This window comes from Macaca mulatta, chromosome X, assembly GCF_049350105.2.
Source record: "Macaca mulatta isolate MMU2019108-1 chromosome X, T2T-MMU8v2.0, whole genome shotgun sequence".
Classification (NCBI taxonomy): domain Eukaryota; kingdom Metazoa; phylum Chordata; class Mammalia; order Primates; family Cercopithecidae; genus Macaca; species Macaca mulatta.
In genome coordinates this window covers 16,321,262-16,348,031 of record NC_133426.1, presented here as the reverse complement: position 1 = coordinate 16,348,031, position 26,770 = coordinate 16,321,262, and the positions used below count along the sequence as shown (strand labels likewise).

The following is a 26,770-nucleotide window of genomic DNA, read 5'->3' as shown; positions in this document are numbered from 1 at the left end:
GAGGTGGCGGACGCCTGTAGTCCCAGCTACTCGGGAGGCTGAGGCAGGAGAATGGCGTGAACCCGGGAGGCGGAGCTTGCAGTGAGCTGAGATCCGGCCACTGCACTCTAGCCTGGGCGACAGAGCGAGACTCCATCTCAAAAAAAAAAAAAAAACAAAAAAAAAAAAATTTTTTTTATTTTATTTTATTATTTTTTAATTAATTAATTAATTTTTTTTAAGACGGAGTTTTGCTTTTGTTGCCCAGGCTGGAGTGCGGTGGCACAATCTCGGCTCACCGCAACCTCTGCCTCCTGGGTTCAAGTGATTCTCCTGCCTCAGCCACCTGAGTAGCTGGGATTACAGGTGTGCGCCACCATGCCCGGCTAATTTTTGTATTTTTAGTAGAGACAGGGTTTCTTCATGTTGGCTAGGCTGGTCTGGAACTCCCGACCTCAGGTGATCCACCTGCCTTGGCCTCCCAAAGTGTTGGGATTACAGGCGTGAGCCATCGTGCCTGGCCTGTTTTTTAATTTTTGTAGAGATGGGGTCTCGCTATATTGCCCAGGCTGGTCTTGAACTCCTCAAACAATTCCTCCTGCCTTGGCCTCCTAAAGTGCTAGGATTACAGGCATGAGCCACCATGCCCGGCCCCTAATCACTTTTTATTTTTGGCTTTCTAAGGAATAGTTTACTTCCCATTCCTCCCACTCCTCCAAGTTGCCTGCCCCGTTATATAAAAAAAGAAAACAGCAATAGAAAAATTGCCATGACGTATACATTTTATAAAGCCTTTAAAAATTTGTATCTTAAAGTTTATTTGGATAGTCTTTTTTTCTTTTCTTTTCTTTCTTCTTTTCTGAGACAGGGTCTCGCCCTGTTTCCCAGGTTGGAGTGCAGTGGTGCGATTTTGGCTCACTGCAACCTCCGCCTCCTGGGTTCAAGCAATTCTTGTGCCTTAGCCTCCCGAGTAGCTGGGATTACAGGTGCCCGCCACCACACCTAATTTTTGTATTTTCAGTAGAGACAGGGTTTCGCCATGTTGGCCAGGCTGGTCTTGAACTCCTGGCCTTAAGTGATCCACCTGCCTTGGCCTCCCAAAGTGCTGGGATTATAGACGTGAGCCACTGCGCTTGGCCAGATAGTCATTTTTACAGAAGAAGTACTAAACTAATATAGATAGAGAGGGGCTGTTATATACATAAGAATTGGTGCACATGATGCTTCATCTGATAGGATTCATTGACATTAGCTTCTCCTAAGTACTATTTGAATTGTTGCCTTGTCATCTTCCTTCTAAGGTTGAGCTGCATCTGTCTCTCTCTCCTGGTTTGCTGCAGCTGCAGCGGCTTCCAGGCTGGTTTCCAGCTGCCAGTCTTCCCTGTCTTTGCCACACTCTACCAGAGTGATCTTTGTAAAATCTTTCTCGGTTCTCTTTGTTCCTGTCATCCCTTTACTTAAGATCTTTCAGTGGTGTCTCAGTCTGTTCAGGCTGCTGTAACAAAGTACCATAGATCAGGTGGCTTACAAACAACTGCCATTTCTCTCTCACAATTCTAGAGGCTGAAAGTCCAAGATTAGGGTGCCAGCATGTAACCGGGCTCCGGTGAGGGCCCTCTTCTGGGTGCAGAGGGCCAACCTCTGGTTATATCCCCATGTGGCAGAACGGGTGAGGGAGGTCTTTGGGGCCTCTTTTATAGGGGTACTAATCCTATTCCTATGTGCTCTGCCCTCTTGACCTAATCATCTCTCAAAGACCCCACCCACCTCCTAATACCATTTCTTTGGGAGCTGGGATTTCAACATAAGAATTTTGGGGGATCACAGACATTCAAACCATTGCAAGTGCCTTCAAGTGTCAACTCTGTGTCATGGCTTCTCAGCCTCGTCCCTTGCCTTCCTCCAACTAATCAGGTCTGTCCTCTCGCTGGGTGGGGCCTTTTTTGAGGGTCCCAGAGTGGCTACCACTTTCTGTCTTTTTCCTCTGAGGTTTCATATAAGTGGCTCCTTTGCTGGAGATTTCTTTTTATTTTTTGAGATGGAGTCTCGCTCTGTTGCCCAGGCTTGAGTGCAGTGACACAATCTAAGCTCACTGCAACCTCTGCCTCCTGGGTTCATGTGATTCTCCTGCTTCAGCCTCCCGAGTATCTGAGATTACAGGCACCCACCACCACGCCTAGCTAATTTTTATGTTTTTAGTGGAGACGGGATTTTGCCATGTTGGCCAGGCTGGTCTTGAATTCCTAACTTCAGATGATCCGCCCGCCTCAGCCTCCCAAAGTGCTGGGATTACAGGCGTAAGCCAATGCACCTGGCCTGCTGGAGATTTCATACCCTTCTCCTCTCCTCTGTTTGTCTCCTGCATGCCTTCCCTGCTGTGTCCCATCACACACATGCTTATCTTGCTTCTGCTCTCCTCTCGGCTGGCTTCTTGAACATTACCTCCTCAGAGCTCTTCCTTGATGTCGATCCTTCCTGTCTTTCCTCCAGTGTCCAGTTCTAGTGATCTCCCAGTTGCTTTTTTTTTTTTTTTGAGACAGGGTCTCACTCTGTCACTCAGGCTGGAATGCAGTGTCACGATCGGGGATCATTGCAGCCTGGACCTCCCAGGCTCAAAGGATCCTTCCGCCTCAGCTTCCCAAGTAGCTGGGGCTACAGGCACGTGCCACCCCACGCAGTTAACCCCTAGTTACTTCTGCATCGTTCTCTTCTTTGTCTGTCATAGCCATTATCATAGTATAGTGTGGATGCCCATTTATCTGGTTTTGTAATCTTTCTGAAAGATGATAAGAGCCACAAAACAGAGACTATGTTTTCTATCCCTAGTGCCCAGTACAGTGTTTGCATAATAAGTAATTATTGAATAATGTGTCATAGTATTAGATGGCTGTAGTATTTTTGAGTGTTTATTTTTCTTAAATACTCCTTTTATCTGTTGGATGTTTTTTAGTACATAGACTCCATTGATCTGGAGAAGATCACTGAAACCGAGGACCCTGTGAAATTTCACGAAGCTTGGCAGAAGCTATGCAAAGCTGAGTGAGTACCAGGGCCCATGCACACCAGTTAGGACAGGACCATTGTACTTTTTCTGTAATGATTCAGTCTACCCTAATTGCTAACTTTCATGCATTTTGGAAGGTAGTTTGGAGTACTTGTGGTCTTTGCAGGTGGTTGTGCCACCATCATATGCATTGATTGGAAATGTGCCATGTTAATGCTGGTGGCATGTGCATAGAAATGGTTTTATTTGGGGAGGATGGGGATACTGTACTGGAGGGAAAGTGTGTTGATTCTCCTGAAAGATGCAGAGATAAATCTTATGTATACAAAGTTAAAGTATAAGAATGACAGCTTTTTTTTCTCTCTCTCTTTTTAAAAAGTGAAAGCAAGTTTATTAGGAAAGTAAAGGAATGAAAGAATGGCTACTCCACAAGCAGAGTAGCCCTGAGGGCTACTGGTTGCCCCTTTTGTGGTTATTTCTTGATTATATGCTAAACAAGGGATGGATTATACATGCCTCCCCCTTTTAGACCTTATAGGGTAACTTCCTGATGTTGCCATGGCATTTGTAAACTGTCATGGCACTGGTGGGAGTGTAGCAATGAGGATGACCAGAGGTCACTCTCATTGCCATCTTGGTTTTGGTGGGTTTTGGCCGGCTTCTTTACTGCAACCTGTTTTATCAATGAAGTGTTTATGACCTGTATCTTTTGCTGACCTCCTATCTCATCCTGTGACTTAGAATGCCTAACTATCTGCGAATGCAGCCCAGTAGGTCTCAGCCTTATTCTACCCAGCCGCTATTCAAGATGGAGTTGCTCTGGTTCAACATTTCCCCTCTCCCTTTTATAAGAGAACTCTTATTACTAAGGGTTGCAGAGGGACAAAGCTCCATCTTCTGTAACTTCTTCGTGTTGAATAGGGGCAATGACATTCCTCCCTAACTATTAGAGTTTCTTGTATTTGGGGTAGAGAAGAGGTCAGTCAGAAAGCGTCAGATGGTGAGGGCCATTCACAACTCTGAGTTCCAACAAAAGGTGATATCTGGAAGATTAATAAATGTTTAATTTAAGAAAACATTGAGTAAGCTTATTCTGCATTCCTACACAAAGAGTACAATAGCAATATATTCCACAACAGTAAAGCAAAAAATTACCCCAAGTAAACTAAATTAGAAGGCTTTCCGTGAACTGGGCAACTATTGGAACCAAACTGATATGCGGTTGCTAGCTGATTTCAGTACATGCCCAGAATTAGAATACTGATCCCAATTAGAATTAGAATTAGAATTAGAACACTGATCCCAATTTTTACATTACCCATCCCTCTTTTTTTTTTTTTTCCCGAGATGGAGTCTTGCTCTGTCTCCCACGCTGGAGTGCAGTGGCATGATCTCGGCTCACTGCAACCTCCGCCTCCCAGGTTCAAGCAATTCTTCTGCCTCAGCCTCCCGAGTAGCTGGGATTACAGGCATACACTACCATTCCTGGCTAATTTTTGTATTCTTAGTAAAGATGGGTTTCACCATGTTGGCCAGGCTGGTCTTGAACTCTTGACCTTGTTATCCACCCGCCTTGGCCTCCCAAAGTGCTGGAATTACAGGCGTGAGCCACCACGCCCAGCCCTGCTCTTGTTTTTTTCTGAGCTGCAGTCACAGATCACTGATTGTCTCACAGGAATAAGCAGGGTCAGTCTAAATTGCAGAAAAAAACTTCAAAAACAACCAATGCATCTAGAATCTGTAATAATAACAGGTAGACCATAGTTCTTGGAACATAATTTTTTCTCTCTCCAGTTTCCCATTTTTACTAAAGACAAATCATGGTAAGAACAGTTTGCTTTATTATACTTGGCCTGATTATTTCTATAAAGTGCAGCAAGAATAATTATTTTTCACATGGGCTTTTAAAATTGGCTTTGATGGAACCTTATTCCATAAGGAATCTCAGATAAGACCTTTTTAAAAGCTAAGCCCAGCCATGGGTTTGTACCCTCAAATACCTATGAATTGGGTAAATTCCTCTCCTTTTGAGGTCCCAAGATAACTTGAGGCTCCTGGACCTGTCAGAAAGTGACATTCTTTAGTTACCACAGGTCAGAAACCCTGTACAGGGACTGTGTAGACAAGGTATGAGGCCAGTTTTCCCAAGGGGCTTGTATTGGCTTTATAATTCAAGTTTGATTCTTTACAGGAAAGCACACCATTCCAGTCAAAGCCTTGGTAATATAACCAGTTTCTCCCTCCAATTGTGTCCTGTTGCAAAATAAAAAAGATTCTTATTGCACTTATGCAAATAACTATATTGCCATAAGTTAAGAATAATCACAAATAGTTTCCAAATTCTGGACAAATCAAGTAGAAAGAAACAAATATGCTCCAAATTTTGTTCACAGGAGTATACTTTACTCAATTGTTATAAGCTGCATATAGCTCAAAAGAACAGTTTTCTTGACTCTGAAAAATAAAACAAAAAGGATCAGCAACATTTTAAGCAAAGTAAAAAATATTAATTTTTTATTAGTTCATTCCATGGAGCTAACTCCTGTTCTACTTGATAGTCATGAATATTTCAGCTCTCCATGAGAGTCCTGAAAGATTTTCCTCTATTCTGCTGTCACAATCTCCAAAGTGATCAGAAACCTGCATTGAAGAACACCTGTTAGAGTTCTATAGTTGATTATTAACTACCTTCTGAAGAGTACCAAAACAATACAATTGTCTGTGGGTGACAAAATGTTTTAGGGCAGCCACTCTTAAAGCCACAATTGACTAGGAATTTGTTACATCTGTGGCTTACAACAATTTTACATAACAATGATAATTATTAATAACATACACTAAGTCATATTAGAATTATAGAAGTTTCTCATAATTTTGGAACACATACCAATAACATGTTTATACAAATACAGCCCAAAGAAAGCCAAACACCATTTCATATTTGACAATGCTTTTTGTATAATTTTTATACCAAATATACCAAACTTCACCATTGTATTAGTGCATTAAATTGATGTCAAACCCAATTTTTAATAAAACCTTATAGATAAATCTATCCAATTTTAATTAGTTTGACCATAAGGTAAGATTTTTACAAACCTTCTATAATCCTTTACAAGTTTTTTTTTTTTTTTTTTTTGGAGACACAGTCTCTTGCTCTGTCACCCAGGCTAGAGTGTAGTGGTGTGATCTTGGTTCACTGCAACCTCCGCCTCCTGGGTCCAAGCAATTCTGCCTCAGCCTCCCCAGTAGCTGGGATTACAGGCACCTGCCATCATGCCTGACTAATTTTTTTCGTATTTTTGTAGAGATGGGGTTTCACCATGTTGGCCAGGCTGGTCTCGAACTCCTGACCTCAAGTGATTCACCCACCTCAGCCTCCCAAAGTGCTGGGATTACAGACATGAACCACCACGCCCGGCTCCTTTACAAGTTTTTGTTAAAGAGCAGATCAGTGCTCTAAGAGAAATCTGTTGTGCTTTCATTTCAATGTTCAATTTATGGAAAACCTGAATATACCTTTAACTTCAGCCAATGTCCACACGCATAATTTCTTTTATAAGATTACTCTTTCACAAACCTTCTACAACTTGCTCAAACTTTCAGCTTTATCTTATCTAACTTAAAAGAATCCGTTAGCTGGATGCGGTGGCTCACGCCTGTAATCCCAGCACTTTGGGAGGCTGAGGTGGGTGGATCACCTGAGGTCAGGAGTTCGAGACCAGCCTGGCTAACATGGTGAAACCCTGTCTCTACTAAAAATACAAAATTAGCCAGGTGTGGTGGTGCATGCCTGTAATCCCAACTACTTGGTAGGCTGAGACAGGAGAATCATTTGAACCCAGGAGGTGGAGGTTGCAGTGAGCCGAGATTGCACCATTGCACTCCAGCCTGGGCAACAAGAGTGAAACTTCATCTGAAAACAAAAACACAAAGCAAAAAACAATCCTTTAACCTTTTAATCTAGGCAAAAAAAAAAAAAAAAAAAAAATCCACATTTCCATGCCTTCTTATAATCTTTTACTAAAAACACATTTCACTTTCCTTTTACAACTTGCATGTAAAACTGTTTCTTCAGTAGTCTCAATTACAGGTTACACTGTTAACTCTCAGCAACTTTTACTTTTGGTGAAAAATCTGGTTAGTAAGCAATTTTAATTATGTACTAGGTATGGAGCCTAGGACACTAGATAAGGTCTGACCTTTTCTAGCATAGCTAGGGGGCATGACTTTCAACATGTCCCCAGGCCTTATCTAGAATCTAATGCTCCAAAGTAGGTAAATTGAACAATTTTCAAAAGTCAAAGCAGTTTATGACCTTAAAGCATTGAGAAAACCTAATCTGACCTGCCTAATTTAGACCAAATGTCTTTATTTTCCCAATAATCTTTAAAGCTGTTTTTATTACCCAAAGATTACTAAAGTTATGTGAACTAAAAGTCATTACAATTTTTACTTTTCTTACAAAATACTTGATTTAAGCCTTACTATTTTTAAACCAATTAAAGCTTTTTTTTTTTTTACATCACACATATAATACATATAAATGCACAGACAGAAAGAAGATCCAGTAGTTGTAAGCACCCAAATATCAATCAGAAAGGCTTATCCCCTAAACTAGGAATTGAACCCTGAACCCAGGTTGCCACTGTGATGGTGGAGACCAAGAGAAAGTACTGCCACATGGTTACAAGGTCAAGCTCCCAAGGACATGAAACAAGATGAGAGGGAACCCTTATCCAGTTTTTCTTCAGGGACCTACAGCAAAGTTTGTGATTGACCAGTTTGCTGGGATGGCTTGAACAGCAGGCTTACAGGGGTCCTAGGCCCACATCCTATCCTAAGGTACCCCTCGTTATAACAGAACAATACGGAAAGACACACAAAGCACACCAGATTCACTGTAGCTTAAGAGTAGCCTCACAAATCCTTTTTACCATTAATCAAAACTTTACAGAGGAGATAAACAGTGATTTTTACCATTCATTCAACCAATTTGCACAGAGAGAAGCCAGAAGTCTGACTAGTAAAACATTCTTAGCCTTTTGTCAGTATGCTAGGCTTCTGGGTTCCCTTTCCTTGAGCAGCCCTAGTGACCCGGCTGGCTGCACCACAGCCCTGGGGGCCAAGCTGCAACACAAAGGAAAATTATCTTTTCCCGTTCTGGCCAGAGCAAAATATGTGTGACAAAACGACATTAGCCACTCTCCCTAGCACCCAGTATCTTACTGGCAAGGCTCAAACTTGTCCCCACTTGGGCCCCATCATCATTAATCCAACCTCTGACCAGGAATTTCAACTTGTCTCTGGGCAAGATGGTCGCCTTGAGCAATAGAAAAGATAAGAAAAGGAAAGGAGAGAGAGGGAGAAAAGCATTGCCCGCGGCATTTTGGGGAAGGCAAAGCGCTCAGGGAGTCCAGAGAAAGACACACCCATTGCTGCGACACTGAAAAGTTCAGGTGGCTGCTTGTCAGTCCTGAAGGGATCTTTTCCAGGAGTCTCATCAGCTCTCAAGTTTCCCCTTTTGGGGAGGAAAAAGCTCCCCATGTCCCATGGTCCTGTACATGCCTAGTTCTGTCACCCATAACTATCAGCAAAGAGTGCAAGGCAGAATAATCCAAAGAGAATAGCAGTTAACATCCCATAGTGCCAAACCCATTCTTAGCAGAGAGGGACTTTACTGAGAGTGGCCTCTAACCCCCTAAACCTTAGGAAGGACTCTAACCTTCCTAAGTTGTACCTCGAACCCAAGGTCAGTCAAGCATCCTTGCCTTTTATTGAGAGGAGCCTTTAACCCTCGCTGTCTTAGGAGAGACTCTAACTCCGCTAAGTTGGGCCTCTAACCCAATCCCATCCTTTACCTGGGTATATGCACCCCACTTACCCAAAGTCAGCCAACTGGTGCACACAGATGATTTTCCTTTGGGTACGGGGTCTCTTCAGTGTTGTTCCTTCCGTGTTTCGCTAGAAAGATGTTACTGGAGGCCGGGCACGGTGGCTCATGCCTGTAATCCCAGCACTTTGGGAGGCTGAGGTGGGCGGATTGCCTGAGCTTAGGAGTTCGAGGCCAGCGTGGGTAACATGGTGAAACCCCATCTCTACTAAAATACAAAAGATTAGCTGGGCGTGGTGGTGTGCGCCTGTAATCCCAGCTACTCGGGAGGCTGAGGCAGGAGAATTGCTGGAACCCAGGAGGCGGAGGTTGGAGAGGGCTGAGATCGCGCCACTGCACTCCAGTCTGGGTGACAAGAGCAAGACTCTGTCTCAAAAAAAAAAAAAAAGAAAAGAAAGATGTAACTGGACCCCACCACGTACTCAGTATTGTTCCTTCTGTGGTTGCTAGAAAGATGTTACCAGAAAGGGGTCCCAATCCAGACCCCAAGAGAGGGTTCTTGGCTCTCGCTAAAGAAAGAATTCAGGGTGAGTCCATAGAGTAAAGTGAAAGCAAGTTTATTAGGAAAGTAAAGAAATAAAGAATAGCTACTCCATTGACAGAGCAGCCCTTTCTCTCTTGATTATATTTTCTTTTCCACATGTCTTAGATTTTAGGTTTTATTTTGCAAGTAATTGACAGAACTCTTGGGGGCAGCATTGCATCATGAGGTTAGCATGATCCTCCTGGGTTTTCTGTTGAACTGTGTTGCTGTTGTGTTTGCCTAGGTCGCTAAAGTCTTCTAGCCAAGAAATTTTCATTTACCACTACTTAATTAGCATTTGAAATCTTAGGCTGATTTTTCCAATTTAACTCTTTCTGATGATGTAAGAGATCTTAACATTTTTTTTTTTTTTTTTTTTTTTTTTTTTTTTTTTGAGACAGAGTCTCGCTTAGTCGCCCAGGCTGGAGTGCAGTGGCGCGATCTCGGCTCACTGCAAGCTCCGCCTCCCGGGTTCACGCCATTCTCCTGCCTCAGCCTCCCGAGTAGCTGGGACTACAGGCGCCCGCCGCCTCGCCCGGCTAATTTTTTGCATTTTTAGTAGAGACGGGGTTTCACAGTGTTAGCCAGGATGGTCTCGATCTCCTGACCTTGTGATCCGCCCGCCTCGGCCTCCCAAAGTGCTGGGATTACAGGCGTGAGCCACCGCGCCCGGCGAGATCTTAACATTTTTATAATAGTGCTTTGAAAGAACCTTAACCTATTTTCATTCAGTTTCTTTTCCCAGTGCCATTCTTAATTGAATTGGGTTTCCCAGTTAGTACGCTCTGATGCCACAAAGACTTATCATACAATATATATTGAAGTCAGTTGTGAGAAATTGTCACAATTTCTTCATAACATTGGGAAGATTTCAGAAAAAAAGTTCAGGGTGTGAAGTCATATGATTGATTCTGAAAATAGAGCTTGAGCATAGTCACTAGTGATTGGAGCAAGCATTGCATGAATGGCTGAAAACACTAGTTAAAAAAAAATAATGGATAGTCAAGTTTACCCTCATTTTGTATTGATTTCAGTGGTATTCTTGTGCCTGGAGGCTTCGGAATCAGAGGAACATTGGGAAAACTCCAGGCGATTTCTTGGGCAAGGACAAAGAAGATTCCTTTTCTGGGTAAAACTCATGTTTATTGACCCTGACTATGAGTTTATTAGATTTTTGACACCTAGGTGGGGTAACACTAAAGGTTTGTTATCATAAAGGTGTGAACTCGGATTTGAAAGTTCAGGTGCCAAATAGTCTGCTATAGGGTCAACAAACTATATTCTAAATTTGGCCCACAGCCTGTTTTTATAAATAAAGCTTTATTAGAACACAGCCACACCAATTTGTTTATATATTGTCTATGGCTGCTTTTGTGGTCCAACGTCAGAGTTTCAGACCCTACAGCCTAGAAGATTTACTATCTGAAAGAGGCTAGAATCTTTACTCTCTGACCGTTTACAGAAAATGTTTCTCATCCTAGGAGAACTTGCTGCTATTCTGGCTGGGTAGCAGAGGCTGGGAGGAGGCTCCATCTGCAACTGTGCTTACCTTCTCCAATTCCCACCTCACTCTCCAGAGTAGCTGGGACTACAGGTGCACACCACTGTGCCTGGCTAATTTGTGTGTGTGTGTGTGTGTGTGTGTGTGCGTGTGTGTGTGTTTTAGAAATGGGGTCTTGCTGTGTTGCCCAGGCTGGTCTCAAACTCCTGGGCTCAAGCGATCTGCCGGCTTCAGACTCCCAAAGTGCTGGGATTACAGGCTTGAGCCACTATGCCCGGCCGAGTTGAGCCTTTTTAATGCTTTTTTTCAAATTGTGAAGTATGGCTTCTGTACCAGGGAAACCAGAGGAAATGAGACCTTGACGAGGGAGAGGCAGCCCCGTAGCTGGGGACTCAGGCAGGAGGGGGAGTGTGGAGAGGCTGTGTTTCCCACTGTGCAGTGGACGGCTGGGTGGGTTTATGAGCCGATTGGACAGACTTTTAGTGCCAGCAGACCATTTATTTCTCCCCATTACCTGCTCTTTGATTAGCTTCTTAGACTGTCTCCTCTTAGGATCCATTTTCAAAATAGAAGCCTGAAGTAGTTACCTGGATACCTTGTTTCCTTTTACTGGTCTAAGCTCGTTGGGAGCCATTGTTTTCTTTTGAAGTTTCTGTCTAAATGTGGGTAATGTTCCTCAGACTATTTTAATGGTATGGAATGGTTTGCAGGTCTTTAGCTTTTCCTCTAGCATAGCATCTCTTTATGTCCCAGCCATACGGAACTTTCTGAAATCTCCCTCACCGCCACCCCCACCCCCCAGCATTCAGCTGTTTCCTGCTTATTGACTTCTGTTTTGGCGTCCCTGATATATTGATTGCTCCCTTCTTTGTTTCCCCTGTGTACTTCTTATGTATCTATCGGAGGAGCATCTGGGATGCTCTTTGGCATGTGTTTAGTGGAGAGAATTGGTGGACTGCAGTGAAGGCAGAGCTGGGTCTGGGAGCATCCCTGTGGCAACAGGCTTAGGCGACACAGGTCTGCCTGTCTTCATCACCGAGCACTCTGTTCAGTCCCATTGTGTGTCTCCTTCCCTGCTGCCCACCATGCTCAAGCCCACTGTGGAGTCTCCACCCCCCACCCCCCACTGCTGCTTTTCCTTACAGTGAAGGTTATGGGGCTGTCCTGCAGGTTAGCAGCCTGACGTCCTGTAGGCGCTCACCCTCTGGCCAATCCTGTGTTTGTGGCTGTGAAGTCACCATGAGAAGGAGTGGGAAATCTTAGCCCAGGAAACTCCCTCCGAGTTGGGGTGTTAGATGTTCTCTGAAGGAATCAGGCACTGCAGCCCACTGAGATGCCTCAACTCAGGGACAAATCTAGAAGGTGGCAGATTGGTCTCAGGGACTCTTTCTTTCTTTCTTTCTTTCTTTCTTTCTTTCTTTCTTTCTTTCTTTCTTTCTTTCTTTCTTTCTTCCTTCCTTCCTTCCTTCCTTCCTTCCTTCTTTCCTTCCTTCTTTCTCTCTCTCTCTTTCTTTCTTTCTTTCCCCCTTCCTCTTCCCCTTCCTTCCTTCCTTCCTTCCTTCCTTCCTTCCTTCCTTCCTTCCTTCCTTCCTTCCCTCCCTCCCTCCCTCTTCCCTTCTTCATTCCTTCCCTCCTTCTTCTCTCTCTCTCTCTTTTTTTTTTTTTTTGAGACAGAGTCTCACTCTGTTGCCCAGGCTGGAGTCCAGGCTAGAGCACAATCTCTGCTCACTGCAAGCTCTGCCTCCTGGGTTCATGCCATTCCCCTGCCTCAGCCTCCCCAGTAGCTGGGACTACAGGCGCCCACCACCACGCCCGGCTAATTTTTTTGTATTTTTTTTTTTTTTAGTAGAGACAGGGTTTCACTGTGTTAGCCAGGATGGTCTCGATCTCCTGATCTTGTGATCCGCCCACCTCGGCCAACCAAAGTGCTGGGATTACAGGCGTGAGCCACTGCACCCGGCCCCTCCTTCCTCTCTTTCTCTTTTTCTTCTCTTTCTCTCCTTCCTTCTTTCTCACCCAGGCTGGAGTACAGTGGTGTGATCTCAGCTCACTGCAATCTCTGCCTCCTGGGCTCAAGTGATTCTCCTGCCTCAGCCTCCCAAGTAGCTGGGATTACAGGTGCACGCCACCACACCTGGCTAATTTTTGTATTTTAGTAATTTTGTATTTTATTTTGTAGTAGAGGCATGGTTTCACCATGTTGGCCAGGTTGGTCTCGAACTCCTGACCTCAAGTAATCTGCCCACCTTGGCTTTCCAAAGTGCTGAGATTACAGGCTTGAGCCATTGTGCCCGGTTGACTCTGCACTTTTCTGACCTTGTGTTCCTTCTTTGTCAACTTTGGGACTTAGGTGGCTTCTTGATAGTCTAAGCCCCTGCCCTGCTCTCTGCCAGGGATTGTTCTGAGGGGACAGCAGGGAGCAAAACAGGCAGAGTCTTGCTCTCTGGGACTCTGCATTCTAGATAGGGGAGACAGGCAGCCAACAAATGAACAGAAAATATGAACAAATACAAAGTGAGTTCATTTGCTTTGCATATGTGCTTTTTAAAATAGGAGTTTGTCTTGGGATGCAACTAGCAGTGATAGAGTTTGCAAGAAACTGCCTTAACTTGAAAGGTAAGTTTGAGGTTTGCTAATGACCATTTATTTTAAAAATTTTCTCTCTTCAAATATTTTTCAGCATTATTGGTGAATTACTGAACTCTTTTCTTAATCTTCAGATGCTGATTCCACAGAATTTAGGCCAAATGCCTCAGTTCCTCTGGTAAGTGGCTTGTTTATCTTTCTGGGTCCAGTCATTGTCACTTGGGTCCTGACTCTTGCCTAAATTCATAAGGGGCTATTGGCTGGGCGCCGTGGCTCACGCCTGTAATGCCAGCACTTTGGGAGATCAAGGCAGGCGGATCACTTGAGGTTAGGAGTTCGAGACTAGCCTGGTCAACATGGTGAAACCCTGGTCTCTACTAAAAATGCAAAAATTAGCTGGATGTGGTGGCAGATGCCTGTAATCTCAGCTACTCGGGAGGCTAAGGCAGGAGAATCGCTGGAACCTGGGAGGTGGAGGTTGCGGTGAGCTGAGATCGTGCCACTGCACTCCAGCCTGGGTGACAGAGTGAGACTCCCTCTCAAAAAAAAGGGGGGGTCTATTATTTTTTCTTTAGAGCACCAGAACATTTTAAATTATATTATTCTTATATTAAATTCCTTTGTTCTTGATAGTCCATCTTCTCAGCTATGCTTTAAAGACAGTCATAATCCTGGACTGATTTCTCTTTGTCGCAGCTTTCAAGCTTAATGTTTAGGAAAGGATTAAATTGACTGTGACAACAATTTATAACATCTACTATAAATAAATGAGCTGTCCTGTCTCCAGACTCATCGCCAGTCTGCCTATTTTCCACACTGGTGGTCATCTGTCTTTCTAAAACAAAAGTGACAGTGATTCTGCTGCCAGTCCTCATCTTCCATCAGTTTCTTTTCTCTTAACATATTCAGTCCAGGATTCTGGGCTGGGTCCCAAAGCCATTGTGCTCTGTCACCTGCTGCTTTGCTGATTCATCCCATGGCATCCTGATTCCTCCCAGGCTTTGAGTTTTTTTCTGTTTTGTGTTTTTTTGAGGCAAGGTCTCACTCTGTCACACAGGCTGGAATGCAGTGGCATGATCGCAGCTCACTGAATCCTAGACCTCCTGGGGTCAAACAATCTTCCCACCTCATTTTTTGATTTTTTTTTGTAGAGACAAGGTCTCACTATGTAGCCCAGGCTACATGCTTTGAGTTTTACGTTTGGACAGTCTGAACTAGTTTTCAGATGCAGTCTGAGGTTTCCCATACCTGAGATGTCCACCTGCCTAAAATCCCTTTCCCCCTGGAATCTCAATGAAACCAAAGAAGAATTTAATTAACAACAACTCAGGCCGGGCGTGGTGGCTCACGCCTGTAATCCCAGCACTTTGGGAGGCCGAGACGGGCGGATCACGAGGTCAGGAGATTGAGACCATCCTGGCTAACACGGTGAAACCCCTTCTCTACTACAAAAATACAAAAAACTAGCCGGGCGAGGTGGCGGGTGCCTGTAATCCCAGCTACTCGGGAGGCTGAGGCAGGAGAATGGGAGGCGGAGCTTGCAGTGAGCCGAGATCCGGCCACTGCACTCCAGCCTGGGTGACAGAGCGAGACTCCGTCTCAAAAAAAAAAAAAAAACAACTCAGTTACCAACAACTTCCTATTCACCTGAGGAAGGCTTTCCTGACCTCTTTTCTTTACCTGCCTCTGCCCTCTGCCCCATGTTTCTGTGCTCACCACTAACAGAGTGAGCTCTGCAAGATGATGGTTGGCCTTCAGTCAGGCTGTTTGCCAGCCATCCATGCACACCCAATCGTGTGCCTGCTGCTGGGCACCTCCTTCTAATGGAGCTCGCGCCTCACAATCGTGATTTTTTTTTTAAACAGCTTTATTGAGATATAATTCATATACCACAAAATTTAGCCATTTAAACTATATAATCTGGCCAGACATGGTGGCTCACGCCTGCAATCCCAGCACTTTGGGAGGCCTAGACAGGTCGATCACTTGAGGTGAGGGCAGGAGTTCGAGACTAGACTGGCCAACAAGTTAAAGCACCATCTCTACTAAAAATATAAAAAATTAGCCGGGCGTGGTGGTGCATGCCTGTAATCCCAGCTGCTAGGGAGGCTGAGACAGGAAAATTGCTTGAACCCGGGAGGCGTAGGTTGCAGTGAGCTGAGATTGTGCCATTGCACTCCAGCCTGGGCAACAGAATGAGACTTTTTCTCAAAAAACAAACAAAAAAACTGTATAATCCAATGTTTTTAAAGCATATTCACAGATCTGTGCCACTCTCATTACAAGCAATTTTGGGCCATTTTCATTACTCCAGAAAGAAATCCCACACACCTTAGCTGACACCCCCAAACCTCCTATCCCCACCAGCCCCAGGCAACCATTAGTCTACCTTCTGTCTTTATAGATTTGCCTATTTGAATCATTTCATGTAAATGGAATCATCCAATATGTAGCCTTTTGTGACTGATTGCTTTTACTTAGGATAATGTTTTCAAGGTCTGTCTATGTTGTAACATGTATCAGTACTTTGTTTCTTTTTATTGCTGACTAATATTTCATTATATGGACATGCAACATTTTATTTATCCATTGATGAACATCTGCATTGTTTCTACTTTTTGGCGTTGTGAGTAATGCTGCTGTGAACATTCATGTGAAAGTTTTTGTGTGGACATATGTTTTCATTTCACCAGGAGTGGAATTGCTGGGTCATATGGTAATTCTGTGTTTAACCCTTTGAGGAACTGCAGGACTATTTTCCAAAGTGGCTGCAACATTTTAATTTCCTGCCAGCAATGTATGATGGTCCTAATTTGTCCATATCCTTGTGAACATTTGTTATTTCTGTCTCTTTGATGATAGCCATACTAGTAGATGTGAAGTGGTATCTCATTGTGGCTTTGATTTGCAGTTGCCTGATGGCTGAGGATGTCGAGCATCTTTTCATGTGTTTATTGGCCACTTGTATGTCTTCTCTGGAGAAATGTCCATTCACATCCTTTGTCTATTTTAAAATTGGGATATTTGTATTTTTATTATTGAATTGTAACGGTTCTTTATATATTCTAGATATAAATTCCTTATATATAATCTGTGCTATCGACATTTGGGGACACATTATTCTTTGTTGTGTGTGGGAGCTTCTGCCCACTAGGTGCCAGTATCACTCCCTCACCCCTGCCCAATTGTGACACTAAAAGTACCTCCAGATATTGTCAAATATCTCTTGGGGACAGGAGCAGAATCACCCTGGTTGAGAACCACTGATTTAGAGAAATCTAGTTCTATTTCTGTCCCCTGTAGCCTGTTCACTGCCTTCCCTTATGGCAAGCATTCATTCTTTTTTTCTTGGTTTATCTTCCCATTTGTTAGATATAAGTAAAGCTGTATGTCTTTGTCATCCACTGCCCTTCTTAGGAAAATGGTAGCATACTCTGCACAGTTTTGTCCTGCCTTGCATTTTTCGCTTAACACTATATGCTGGAGATCACCCCACGGAAGCACATAGAAGCATTCTCCACTCTTTTTTTGTAGCTTGTAACTCAAACCATAATGAACCATAACTTACCAGCCAGATGGTACTTTTAACTCTTATGCTCAGAAGGCCTAATGCCAATGAAGGGTTCCTTATGAGCCTTTAATATAAACATATTTCCTGACTAATAGCTGAAATGGTTGTGCCAGGAAAACTATGGGTTTTCTTTTCTAAGATACACTTTGGGATAGGAAGCGATTTTACCAGTAGGTGCCACTGTTAGATAGTGTTGGCAAGGTTAATTCTTTGATGATTATTCTTTACTGGGGGTATGTGTATGTGCATTAAAAAATTTTTACACACGGCTGGGCGCAGTGGCTCACGCCTGTAATTAGCACTTTGGGAGGCCAAGGCAGGTAGATCGCAAGGTCAGGAGATCAAGATCATCCTGGCTAACACGGTGAAACCCCGTCTCTACTAAAAATACAAAGAAATTAGCCAGGCATGGTGGCACGCGCCTGTAGTCCCAGCTACTCGGAAGGCTGAGGCAGGAAAATGGCGTGAACCCGGGAGACGAGCTTCCAGTGAGCCGAGATTGCGTCACTGCACTCCAGCCTGGGCTACAGAGCGAGACTCCACCTCAAAAAAAAAAAAAAAAGAGCCGGGCGCGGTGGCTCACGCCTGTAATCCCAGCACTTTGGGAGGCCGAGGCGGGCGGATCACAAGGTCAGGAGATCGAGACCACGGTGAAACCCCGTCTCTACTCAAAATACAAAAAATTAGCCGGGCGCGGTTGTGGGCGCCTGTAGTCCCAGCTACTCGGGAGGCTGAGGCAGGAGAATGGCGTGAACCCGGGAGGCGGAGCTTGCAGTGAGCCGAGATCACGCCACTGCACTCCAGCCTGGGCGGCAGAGCGAGACTCCGTCTCAAAAAAAAAAAAAAAAAGAAAAAAAAAATTTTATACACAGGGTAAAGAAGTTAAGCCCTGCAGAAAAGGTACAGAACTGTCTCTCCTTTGCCACCACCTCACTTCAGTTCCCTTCCCCAGTGGCAAGTACTTTGATCCATTTCATTCTTTCTTTTTTTCTTTTTAAAGAGATGGGCCGTCTCACTATGTTACCCAGGCTGGATATTCACAGGTTTGATCATAGCACACAACAGCCTCGAACTCCTGAGCTCAAGTTATTTTCCCACCTCAACTTCCCAAGTAGCTGGAACTACAGGAACTCAGCTGATGCATTTCTTTAGTTATTTCAGAGATTTGTGTGTGTGTGTTTGTGTGTGTGTGTACCCACTTAGCCACACACGTATGAATATGTATTCCCTTTAAAAAAAAATCTTGGCTGGGTGCAGTGTCTCATGCCTGTAATCCCTGCACTTTGGGAGGCTGAGGCAGGAGGACTGCTTGAGTCTTGGAGTTGGAGAGCAGCCTGGGAAACATAGTTACACCTTGCCTCTACAATAAATACATAAAATTAGCTGTGCATGGTGGCATGCACCTATAGTCCTAGCTACTCGGAAGACTGAGGTGGGAGGATCACTTGAGCTCGGGAGGTTGAGCTGCAGTGAGCTGTGGTCGCGCCGCTACGCTCCAGCCTGGGTGACTGAGCGAGACCCTGTCTCAAAACAAAACCAAACAAAACAACTTTGTAGCATGCTGCAGACACTGTTCCCACCTTGCTTTATATACTGATCACTCCACATCAATGTGCAGGGATATCTTTGGTGTGCTTGCCCTGCTGTATGCTACATGGCTGTATCCTTATTTATTTAACCAGTCTCATATTTAGTTTGTGTCCATTATTTTGCTCTTTAAATTATGCTGCAAATTAGTATCCATGTACATATATCCTTGCACCCATGCGTGAACACATCTGCAGGGATAAATTCCTAGAAGGGGAGTTGCTAAGTCAGAGGATGTGCGCATTTTACATTTTGATGGCTCCTATACACATAAGTGAGATGAGAACAATAAAAGCTAATTGCTATTGAACATCTTTATGGCCTGCAATCAGTTTGTTGGAGAAAAATAGCCTTAAGAGCCAGCATTTGTATCGATGTCAGAAGTCTTATTAAAAAAAAAGACTAAGGAGGTAGAATCATAAGGCAGCAAGCACCATGAAGCCTGCAGAGTTACTTAAGCTTGAGCAAATAACAGTTACTTTGTGGGGATTGGTCATTCTGGCTCTTCTAGCTAGGAAAGTAAACAATTTGGAAACCAGGAGCCTTCTATAGGGAATATTTCCTCCTAAAATCTGTCCATGGGCCATCATAACCCTCCTTTGGCATGCATGATTAGTGCTATGGCTGATTATGAAATCAGTAGAGACACTGGCATCCAGAACAGATCCAAGAGAGGGTGTCTCTTACACACATAAAAAGAGAAACAGATTTTTCCTTAAGGGTTAAGGTAGACTCTTTCTGCGTCTCAGAGTGCCCAGGAGAGAATGAGTACAATTTATTTTATTGTGTCATTTCTCTGCTCAATCCACAAGGTGAAAGTGAAGGCTCTGGGACTTTGCAGAATACTTAAGGTTCTGTAGCAACTCTGGTTTTTGGCCCTGCTTCAGAGTAGTCTCAGCTGCCTTCTAGATGGTACATAACCAGGAGCGTAGCTGTTGCTGCCTTACATTCTAACTCTATATCAGTCACATGGCTGCTGCTGACATCCTTGACCTTGAATTTGGCTTCAGATCTCTCCAGTTCATCTGTAGGGTAGTTCACAGCATTTTGGACTTTGTGTTTTGAATATTTTCAGGTTTTGAGGCATATATATATACACACACACACATATACACACACATATATATACATATATATATGAACAATCTCAGTCTAATGTGTAGGCATGTGAATGTGCTTAACTCTAAGCATTTCTTTTCTGTTTGTTGAAAAAGGTAACTAAAAATTCTGAATTTACATAAGCTATTACACCCTGAAGACAGAATTCATGTTCCACCTTCAGAAGACATGAACACACACGTGCACACTTGGATGGTGGTATTGGAAAGGAACAGGGAGAAATTCAAAGCATTTTAACAAGATGCAAATGGATATTTGAGATTTCGGTATTTGATATTATTTCAATTTTCATTATTTATCATAGGTATGACGTCATTTATCCCTTTTTGATCCAGGAATTTTCAGGGTTAAGTGAATTTTACATCTACCATCGTAGATTTGTGAAACAGCCACATAATTAAAAGCTGATTTGGGTGAAAGTTGATTTTTGTTATACATTAAGTATAATTAATTAATGCATAACATTTTCCTGCCTTTAGTTGAAGCCCTGTTTAAAATATTTTCCTCATCTCTATTATTTTTCAACAACTTCATATGGAATGGAAATTAAGAGGTGTTGGAAAAAACCCAGACGGCCCACTTAGAGTTATCTTTTAGGCAATTTTGATTACTTTGAGGATTTGTTTGCATTTAGAGTGTTGAAGTAAGCATCTCCTGACTATTAAAAAGATCATATAGAAATCACTTGGAGGTTAGTTAGGGCTAAAAAACGTTTTTTCTACAAAAGCAGTCATTAGGAATACAGCTATAGGCCAGGTGTGGTGACTCACACCAGTAATCCCAGCACTTTGGGAGGCTGAGGCTGGTGGCTTGCCTGCGGTCAGGAGTTTGAGACCAGCCTGGCCAACACAGTGAAACCCTGTCTCTACTAAAAATACAAAAAATTAGCTGGGCGTGGTGGCGGGTGCCTGTAATCCCAGCTACTGGGAGGCTAAGGTAGAAGAATCACTTGAAACCAGGAGGCAGAGGTTGCAGTGAGCCGAGATCGTGCCATTGCACTCCAGCCTGGGCAACAAGAGTGAAATGCTGTCTCAAAAAAAAAAAAAGAAAAAAAATACAGCTATAATATGGGTTAAATAGCTTGTTACAGATCACTCTGGGAGCCTAATACTCCTTTGATACTGCCTCTGTGGGGATAGCAGGTTTAGAGTTGACATCAGAGTGTTGGCTGAGGTAACTTTTTTCTACTCAGAGAAAGAAAAGTTCTTGCCTGGGCACGGTGGCTCACACCTGTAATCTAAGCACTTTGGGCAGCCAAGGTAGGAGCATCGCTTAAGCCCAGGAGTTCAAGACCAGCCTGGTCAACATGGCGATACCTCATGTCTACAAAAAAATAAAAAAGTAATCCTGGCACTTTGGGAGGCTGAGGCAGGTGGATCACGAGGTCAGGAGATCGAGACCATCCTGGCCAACACAGTGAAACCCTGTCTCTACTAAAATTCAAAAAAATTAGCCGGGCATGGTGGCATGTGCCTGTAGTCCCAGCTGCTCAGGAGGCTGAGGCAGGGGAATTGTGTGAACCCGAGAGGTGGAGGTTGTAGGGAGCTGAGATCGTGCGACTGCACTCCAGCCTGGCGATAGAGCAAGACTCCGTCTCAAAAAATAATAAATAAATAATAAAAAATAAATTTAAAAGTTAACTGGGCATGGTGGTGTGCACCTGTAGTTCCAGCTACTCAGGATGCTGAGGTGGGAGGATCACCTGAGCCTGAGGTCGAGGCTGCAGTGAGCCATGATCACGCCACTGCACTCTAGCCTGGGTGACAGAGTCCGACTCTGTCTAAAAAAAAAAAAAAGAAAGAAAGAAAAATTCTCCTGAAAGGGAACCCTTGCAAACTCTTGGTGGGAATGTAAATTGGCATTGCTATTATGGAAAATAGTGTGGAGGTGCCTCAAAAAATTAAAAATAGAGCTACCATATGATCCACCTACCCCACTACTGGGTATCCAAAACATACCAAAATATATGAAACTAGTATGTTCAAGAGATATCTGCACTCATGTTTGTTGCAGCATTATTCATAATAACCAAGATACATAATCAATCTAAGTGTTCATAAAGAAAATGGAATATGTGGGGTGTGTACTACTTAGCTTCAAAAAAGAAGGAAATTCTGCCATTTGCAACAACATGGATGACCCTGGAGGACATTATGTTAATAACCCAGGCACAGAAGGACAAATAATGTATAATCTCACTTATATGTGGCATCTAAAACAATCAAAGTAGAAGCCGAGGGTAGAGTGATATTACCAGGGTGAAATGGGAGTGGGAAAAATGGGGAGATGTTGGTCAAAGGACACAAACTTGCAGTTATAAGATGAATAAATTCTGGAGATCTAATGTAGAGCATGGGGACCATAGTTAATAACAGTGTAATCCCAGCACTTTGGGAGGCTGAACTTTGCTAAGAGAGTAGATCTTCATTGCTCTCATCACACACACACAACAGTAACTACGTGAAGTGATGAATATGTTAGCTTACTTGTGGTAATCCTCCCACAGTGTATACATAGATGAAAACATCTTGTTGTACACCTTGAATATATACATTTTTTTTTTGTCATTCTGTGACTCCTACACCTTCTTACTCCCTTTGTGACCTTGGGTGGACTCAGCATGGCGACCAAAGACTTTCATGATCTGAAGCGGGTGTGCCCTCTTCATTCCTCATACTTGACATTCCACCCCAAACAGGGTGTGCGCGTTCTCTGAACGGCCTTGCATTTGGGCATGATGTGTTTGCTCGGGCTATTTTCTCTCTCTCTGAATGCCCACTGCTGCCCCTTTCCTGCATGCTCCCCTCAAGGTTCTTTCTACAAAGTGCAGTTGAAATGCTACTTTTCTGAGGAATCCTTCCCCTGACCTGGTCCCAGACTTACTGACTTAGAATCTCAGAGGTCTGGAAATTTGTATCTCTCATGGCATCTCGTATAGTGCCTTGCCCATAATAGGTACTTTATATATGTTGGAATTGAAATAGATAATGTATATTAACTCTGCGAGGGGCTAATTGATACCTAGAATGAACATAGGCTAAAATGAGAAGCTAGCATGAGCTAGGTATCAGAACCGAACAAAACACACACCGCAAATAATAAAAACCCAAACCATAGACTAACGTTGGTTAGGAATGAAGATGTGAAAAATCTCAAATAAAATATTAGAACATCCAATTTAACAGCATTAAAGAATGATCATGACTGGGTAGTGTGTTTATCCTGGGAATTAAATTAACACATTATATTGATTGAACAAAAGAGAGAAACCCTGTAGCGCCATACATGCTCAATATCGAAACCTGGTGCCCGCAGTCTCACAATGAACTAGGAAGAGACCAGTACTTCTTAAAGAAGAAGAAGAGGCCGGGCGCGGTGGCTCAAGCCTGTAATCCCAGCACTTTGGGAGGCCGAGACGGGCGGATCACAAGGTCAGGAGATCGAGACCATCCTGGCTAACACGGTGAAACCCCGTCTCTACTAAAAAATACAAAAACTAGCCGGGCGAGGTGGCGGACGCCTGTAGTCCCAGCTACTCGGGAGGCTGAGGCAGGAGAATGGCGTGAACCCGGGAGGCGGAGCTTGCAGTGAGCTGAGATCCGGCCACTGCACTCCAGTCTGGGCGACACAGGGAGACTCTGTCTCAACAACAAAAAAAAAAAAAAAAAAAAAAAAAAAAAGAAGAAGAGTATCTTTCTCAAAGCAATAGCTGACAGTAAACTTCATGGTGAAATAGTAAGGGATTCTTATCACAACCAGCAACAGATTAAAAATGTGCACCATCATGAACAAAACAGTTGTTAAAATGAGACCAGCAAATGCTCCCTGGGGAGTGAAGCTGGCATTCTCCTTCCTGCCTGTAGAGTTACGAATCCATACAACCTTTTGGGAAATCAGTTAGGTGGTCTGTTTGATAAACCATACAAAATCCATACCCTCTGACTCAGACATTTACTTCTCAGAAATTCTCCTAAGGAAATCGGAAATGTTGACAGAAATATGAATAGGTACTCATTACATTTAGAAGAATTAGCGATGACAACAGTCTACTCATCATAACATTTGGAAGAATCGGAAATGACAACAATCTAAATGCCCCACAATGGGGAAATAGTTAAGACTATTATGGGGTATCTGTACAGTGGAATGTAATGAGTCATTAGAAATGTTTAAGAGTTTTAATACCATGAGAATGTTCTTGTGTTGAGTTAGAATGATACAAATTTTATTTAAACGGTCCCTCAACTGTTTATAAAATCTCCTCTGTTTCTTGGTGAGTTAGAAATCACCTTTCTTTTTTTTTTGAGATAGAGTCTTGCTCTGTCACCCAGACTGGACTGGAGTGCAATGGCACAATCTTGGCTCACTGCAACCTCCACCTCCCGGGCTCAGGTAATCCTCCTGCCTCAGCCTCCTGAGTAACTGGGATTGTAGGTGTGTGCCACTATGCCTGGCTAATTTTTGTATTTTTTGTAGAGTTTCGTCATGTTGCCCAGGCTAGTCTTGAACTATTAGACTCAAGCGATCCACCTGCCTTGGCCTCCCAAAGTGGTGGGATTACAGGCGTGAGCCACTGCGCCTCGCCACTTTTCTATTTTTCTAGTTAGCTTTCTAAATGTTTGAAATGGCTTCCAATGAAGTTCATTTTATTATTAGGGGAAACTTCCATACTTATTTTCTTTCTTCCCAAATCTCCACAAGTATACTCTCCTCCCAAAATTTAGACAGTTGTATTTTTCGGATTATTCCAAATAAGAGTGCTGAGAGGCTAATCACAAAGAGCAGCAGCCAGAGATTTACAAAGTGTTCTCTTACTATTGAACATTTTCATTTATTCTTTTTGATAGGACACACATCCATATGGCTCAGAAATCAAAATGTCCAAGAGTTTGTCAAGTGAGTAGTGGCTCTCTTATTCCTGCCCCCGCCATCTGCCCAGTCCTCTTGAAGTACGTAACCAATGATAATAGTTTCTACTGTGCACTTGCAGAGATTTTCCAGGAAATCTCAAGCACCTTGCCTTCCAAGTCACTATATACCAGCTACTCATCTTGTGCCCAGTTCACTTTGGTCACCCTGTCCCCACCACCCCTGTGCTTATATCAACCGCTACTTCTCTCTCTCTGAGCTCAAACACCCCAGAGAGAACCCTGGGCCTGCCCAGCCTTTTATGGGTAGATGAGGTGGGAGTGTGGGTATGTGCTCCTCTGCCCACTTCAGAGAGTCATCCAGCTTCTGGAAAAATGACAGCAGCCAACTTGACAGAAGAACCCAGCATACACATTCAAGTTCATTGGATAAAAAAAAAAAAAAAAAAAAAAAAAAAAAAAAGGCCAGGCATGGTGGCTCATGCCTGTAATCCCAGCACTTTGGGAGATGAAGGTGGGTGGATTGCTTGAGCCCACGAGTTTGAGACTATCCTGGGCGACACAGGGAGACCCCTGTCTCTACAAAAAGTAAAAAAATAAAAATTAGCCAGGCATAGTAGCACATGCCTGTAGTCCCAGCTACTTGGGAGACTGAGGTGGGAGGATCCCTTGAGCCCAGGAGGTCAAGACTGCAGTGAGCCCTGAAAATGCCAATGCACTCCAGCCTGGGCTACTGAGCAAGACCCTATCAAAAAAACAGAAACAAACAAAAAACAAAAAAAAACGAAAACAACAACAAAAAAAAACAAAAAAACACAAAAAATCCCTAAAACTGAAAATAAGTCAAAGGCAGTACTTTGCAGGCAGTGATTTTCAGCTTGAGGGCAGGGCCGTATAGCAGAATCTTTAGAGGGCTTATGTAGTTTGAAACTCCTTCAGTAGCATCATTTTCTACATTTTGAAAGCGGAAATGATCCCATATCTTTCTGATGTCAACTACAGGAAGTATAGTGTGGCAGTCTGGGCTCTAGAGAGTGAGGTAAAAATAATAAACTGCTTGAAGAACATTGTTCAAAAGCATATCATGTCACTCCCAAGGGGGTTACAATTGGGTTTTTGGTGGGGAGGGCAGCAGTGGGGTTAAAAAAAATCTTCATGTCTAAAGCGCAGATATGCACACAGCACATAAACAGATGCACAAGACATCTCTGGAGTTAAAATTTCCTGGAGGGTGGCGATTAGAAACAAGTGTTTAACAAGGCTCCTTAGGAGGGTGATAATGGCTTAAGAAAGGTTGAGAGAGGCTGGGTGTGACCTGTAATCCTAGCACTTTGGGAGGCTGAGGCCGGCAGATCACTTGAGGTCAGGAGTTTGAGACCAGCCTGGCCAACATAGTAAAACCCTGTCTCTGCTAAAAGTACAAAAATTAGCCGGGTGTGGGGGCACACGCCTGTAATCCCAGTTACTTGGGAGGCTGAGAGGCAGGAGAATTGCTTGAGCCCAGGAAGCGGAGGTTGCAGTGAGCCAAGATCATACCACTGCACTCCAGCCTGGGCGACAGAGCAAGACTCTGTCTCAAAAAAAAAAAAAAAAAAAAAAAAGAAAATAAGAAAGGTTGAGAGAGACCGTTCAAAGGCAATGGGACCCAATACTGATACTTTGATACTTCATGGGTGTTTTGCGGAGGAGAGTTGCGAGGATAAAGAAGAAATAAAAATCTAGCTTCTGGGGCACTGCTGTGAGCAGGCTATTGGGGTCAGCTTGAGCCATTGGTAACTTGGACAAACTTGAAGTTAACATTTGAACTCTTATCTGGTAAGGGGTAGCAGAAAGTTCCCTTCCCTTCTCTGTGCTTCGTGCCTCCATATTCCCCACTGTCGTCACTTCACCCCCTGCATCCCCCAGCTGGATGTGAAAAGTGGAACTTGAACTTGAGGGCTGGCTGTTTTGTCAGGATACAGGATGCCAAGAGTTGAGAGGGCCCAAGGTCTTCCTGTGATCTTTTATATGACACGTCACACGCCAGAACCACAGCGTTAGGCTGGTAGACGCGAGGCCACCCGGTCAGTGATGAGTGGGGCCGCCTCTAGGTCCTGTGTTCCTTCTGTAGGGTCATTCATTAAGAAAGCACAGCGAGGT

At 43.6% G+C, this 26,770-nt stretch overlaps 1 protein-coding gene across 3 annotated transcripts in view; it reads left to right on the top strand.

The window, feature by feature from the left end:
- CTPS2 (CTP synthase 2) overlaps positions 1-26,770 on the top strand; it is a 122,214-nt gene that overhangs the window by 31,905 nt on the left and 63,539 nt on the right. For all 3 annotated transcript variants that reach the window (XM_077988220.1, XM_028842531.2, XM_028842532.2), the window contains 4 exons: positions 2,930-3,018; positions 10,434-10,528; positions 13,454-13,516; positions 13,621-13,664. In XM_077988220.1, the coding sequence (XP_077844346.1) occupies positions 2,930-3,018; positions 10,434-10,528; positions 13,454-13,516; positions 13,621-13,664 (291 nt within the window). The remainder of the gene's footprint in view (positions 1-2,929; positions 3,019-10,433; positions 10,529-13,453; positions 13,517-13,620; positions 13,665-26,770) is intronic.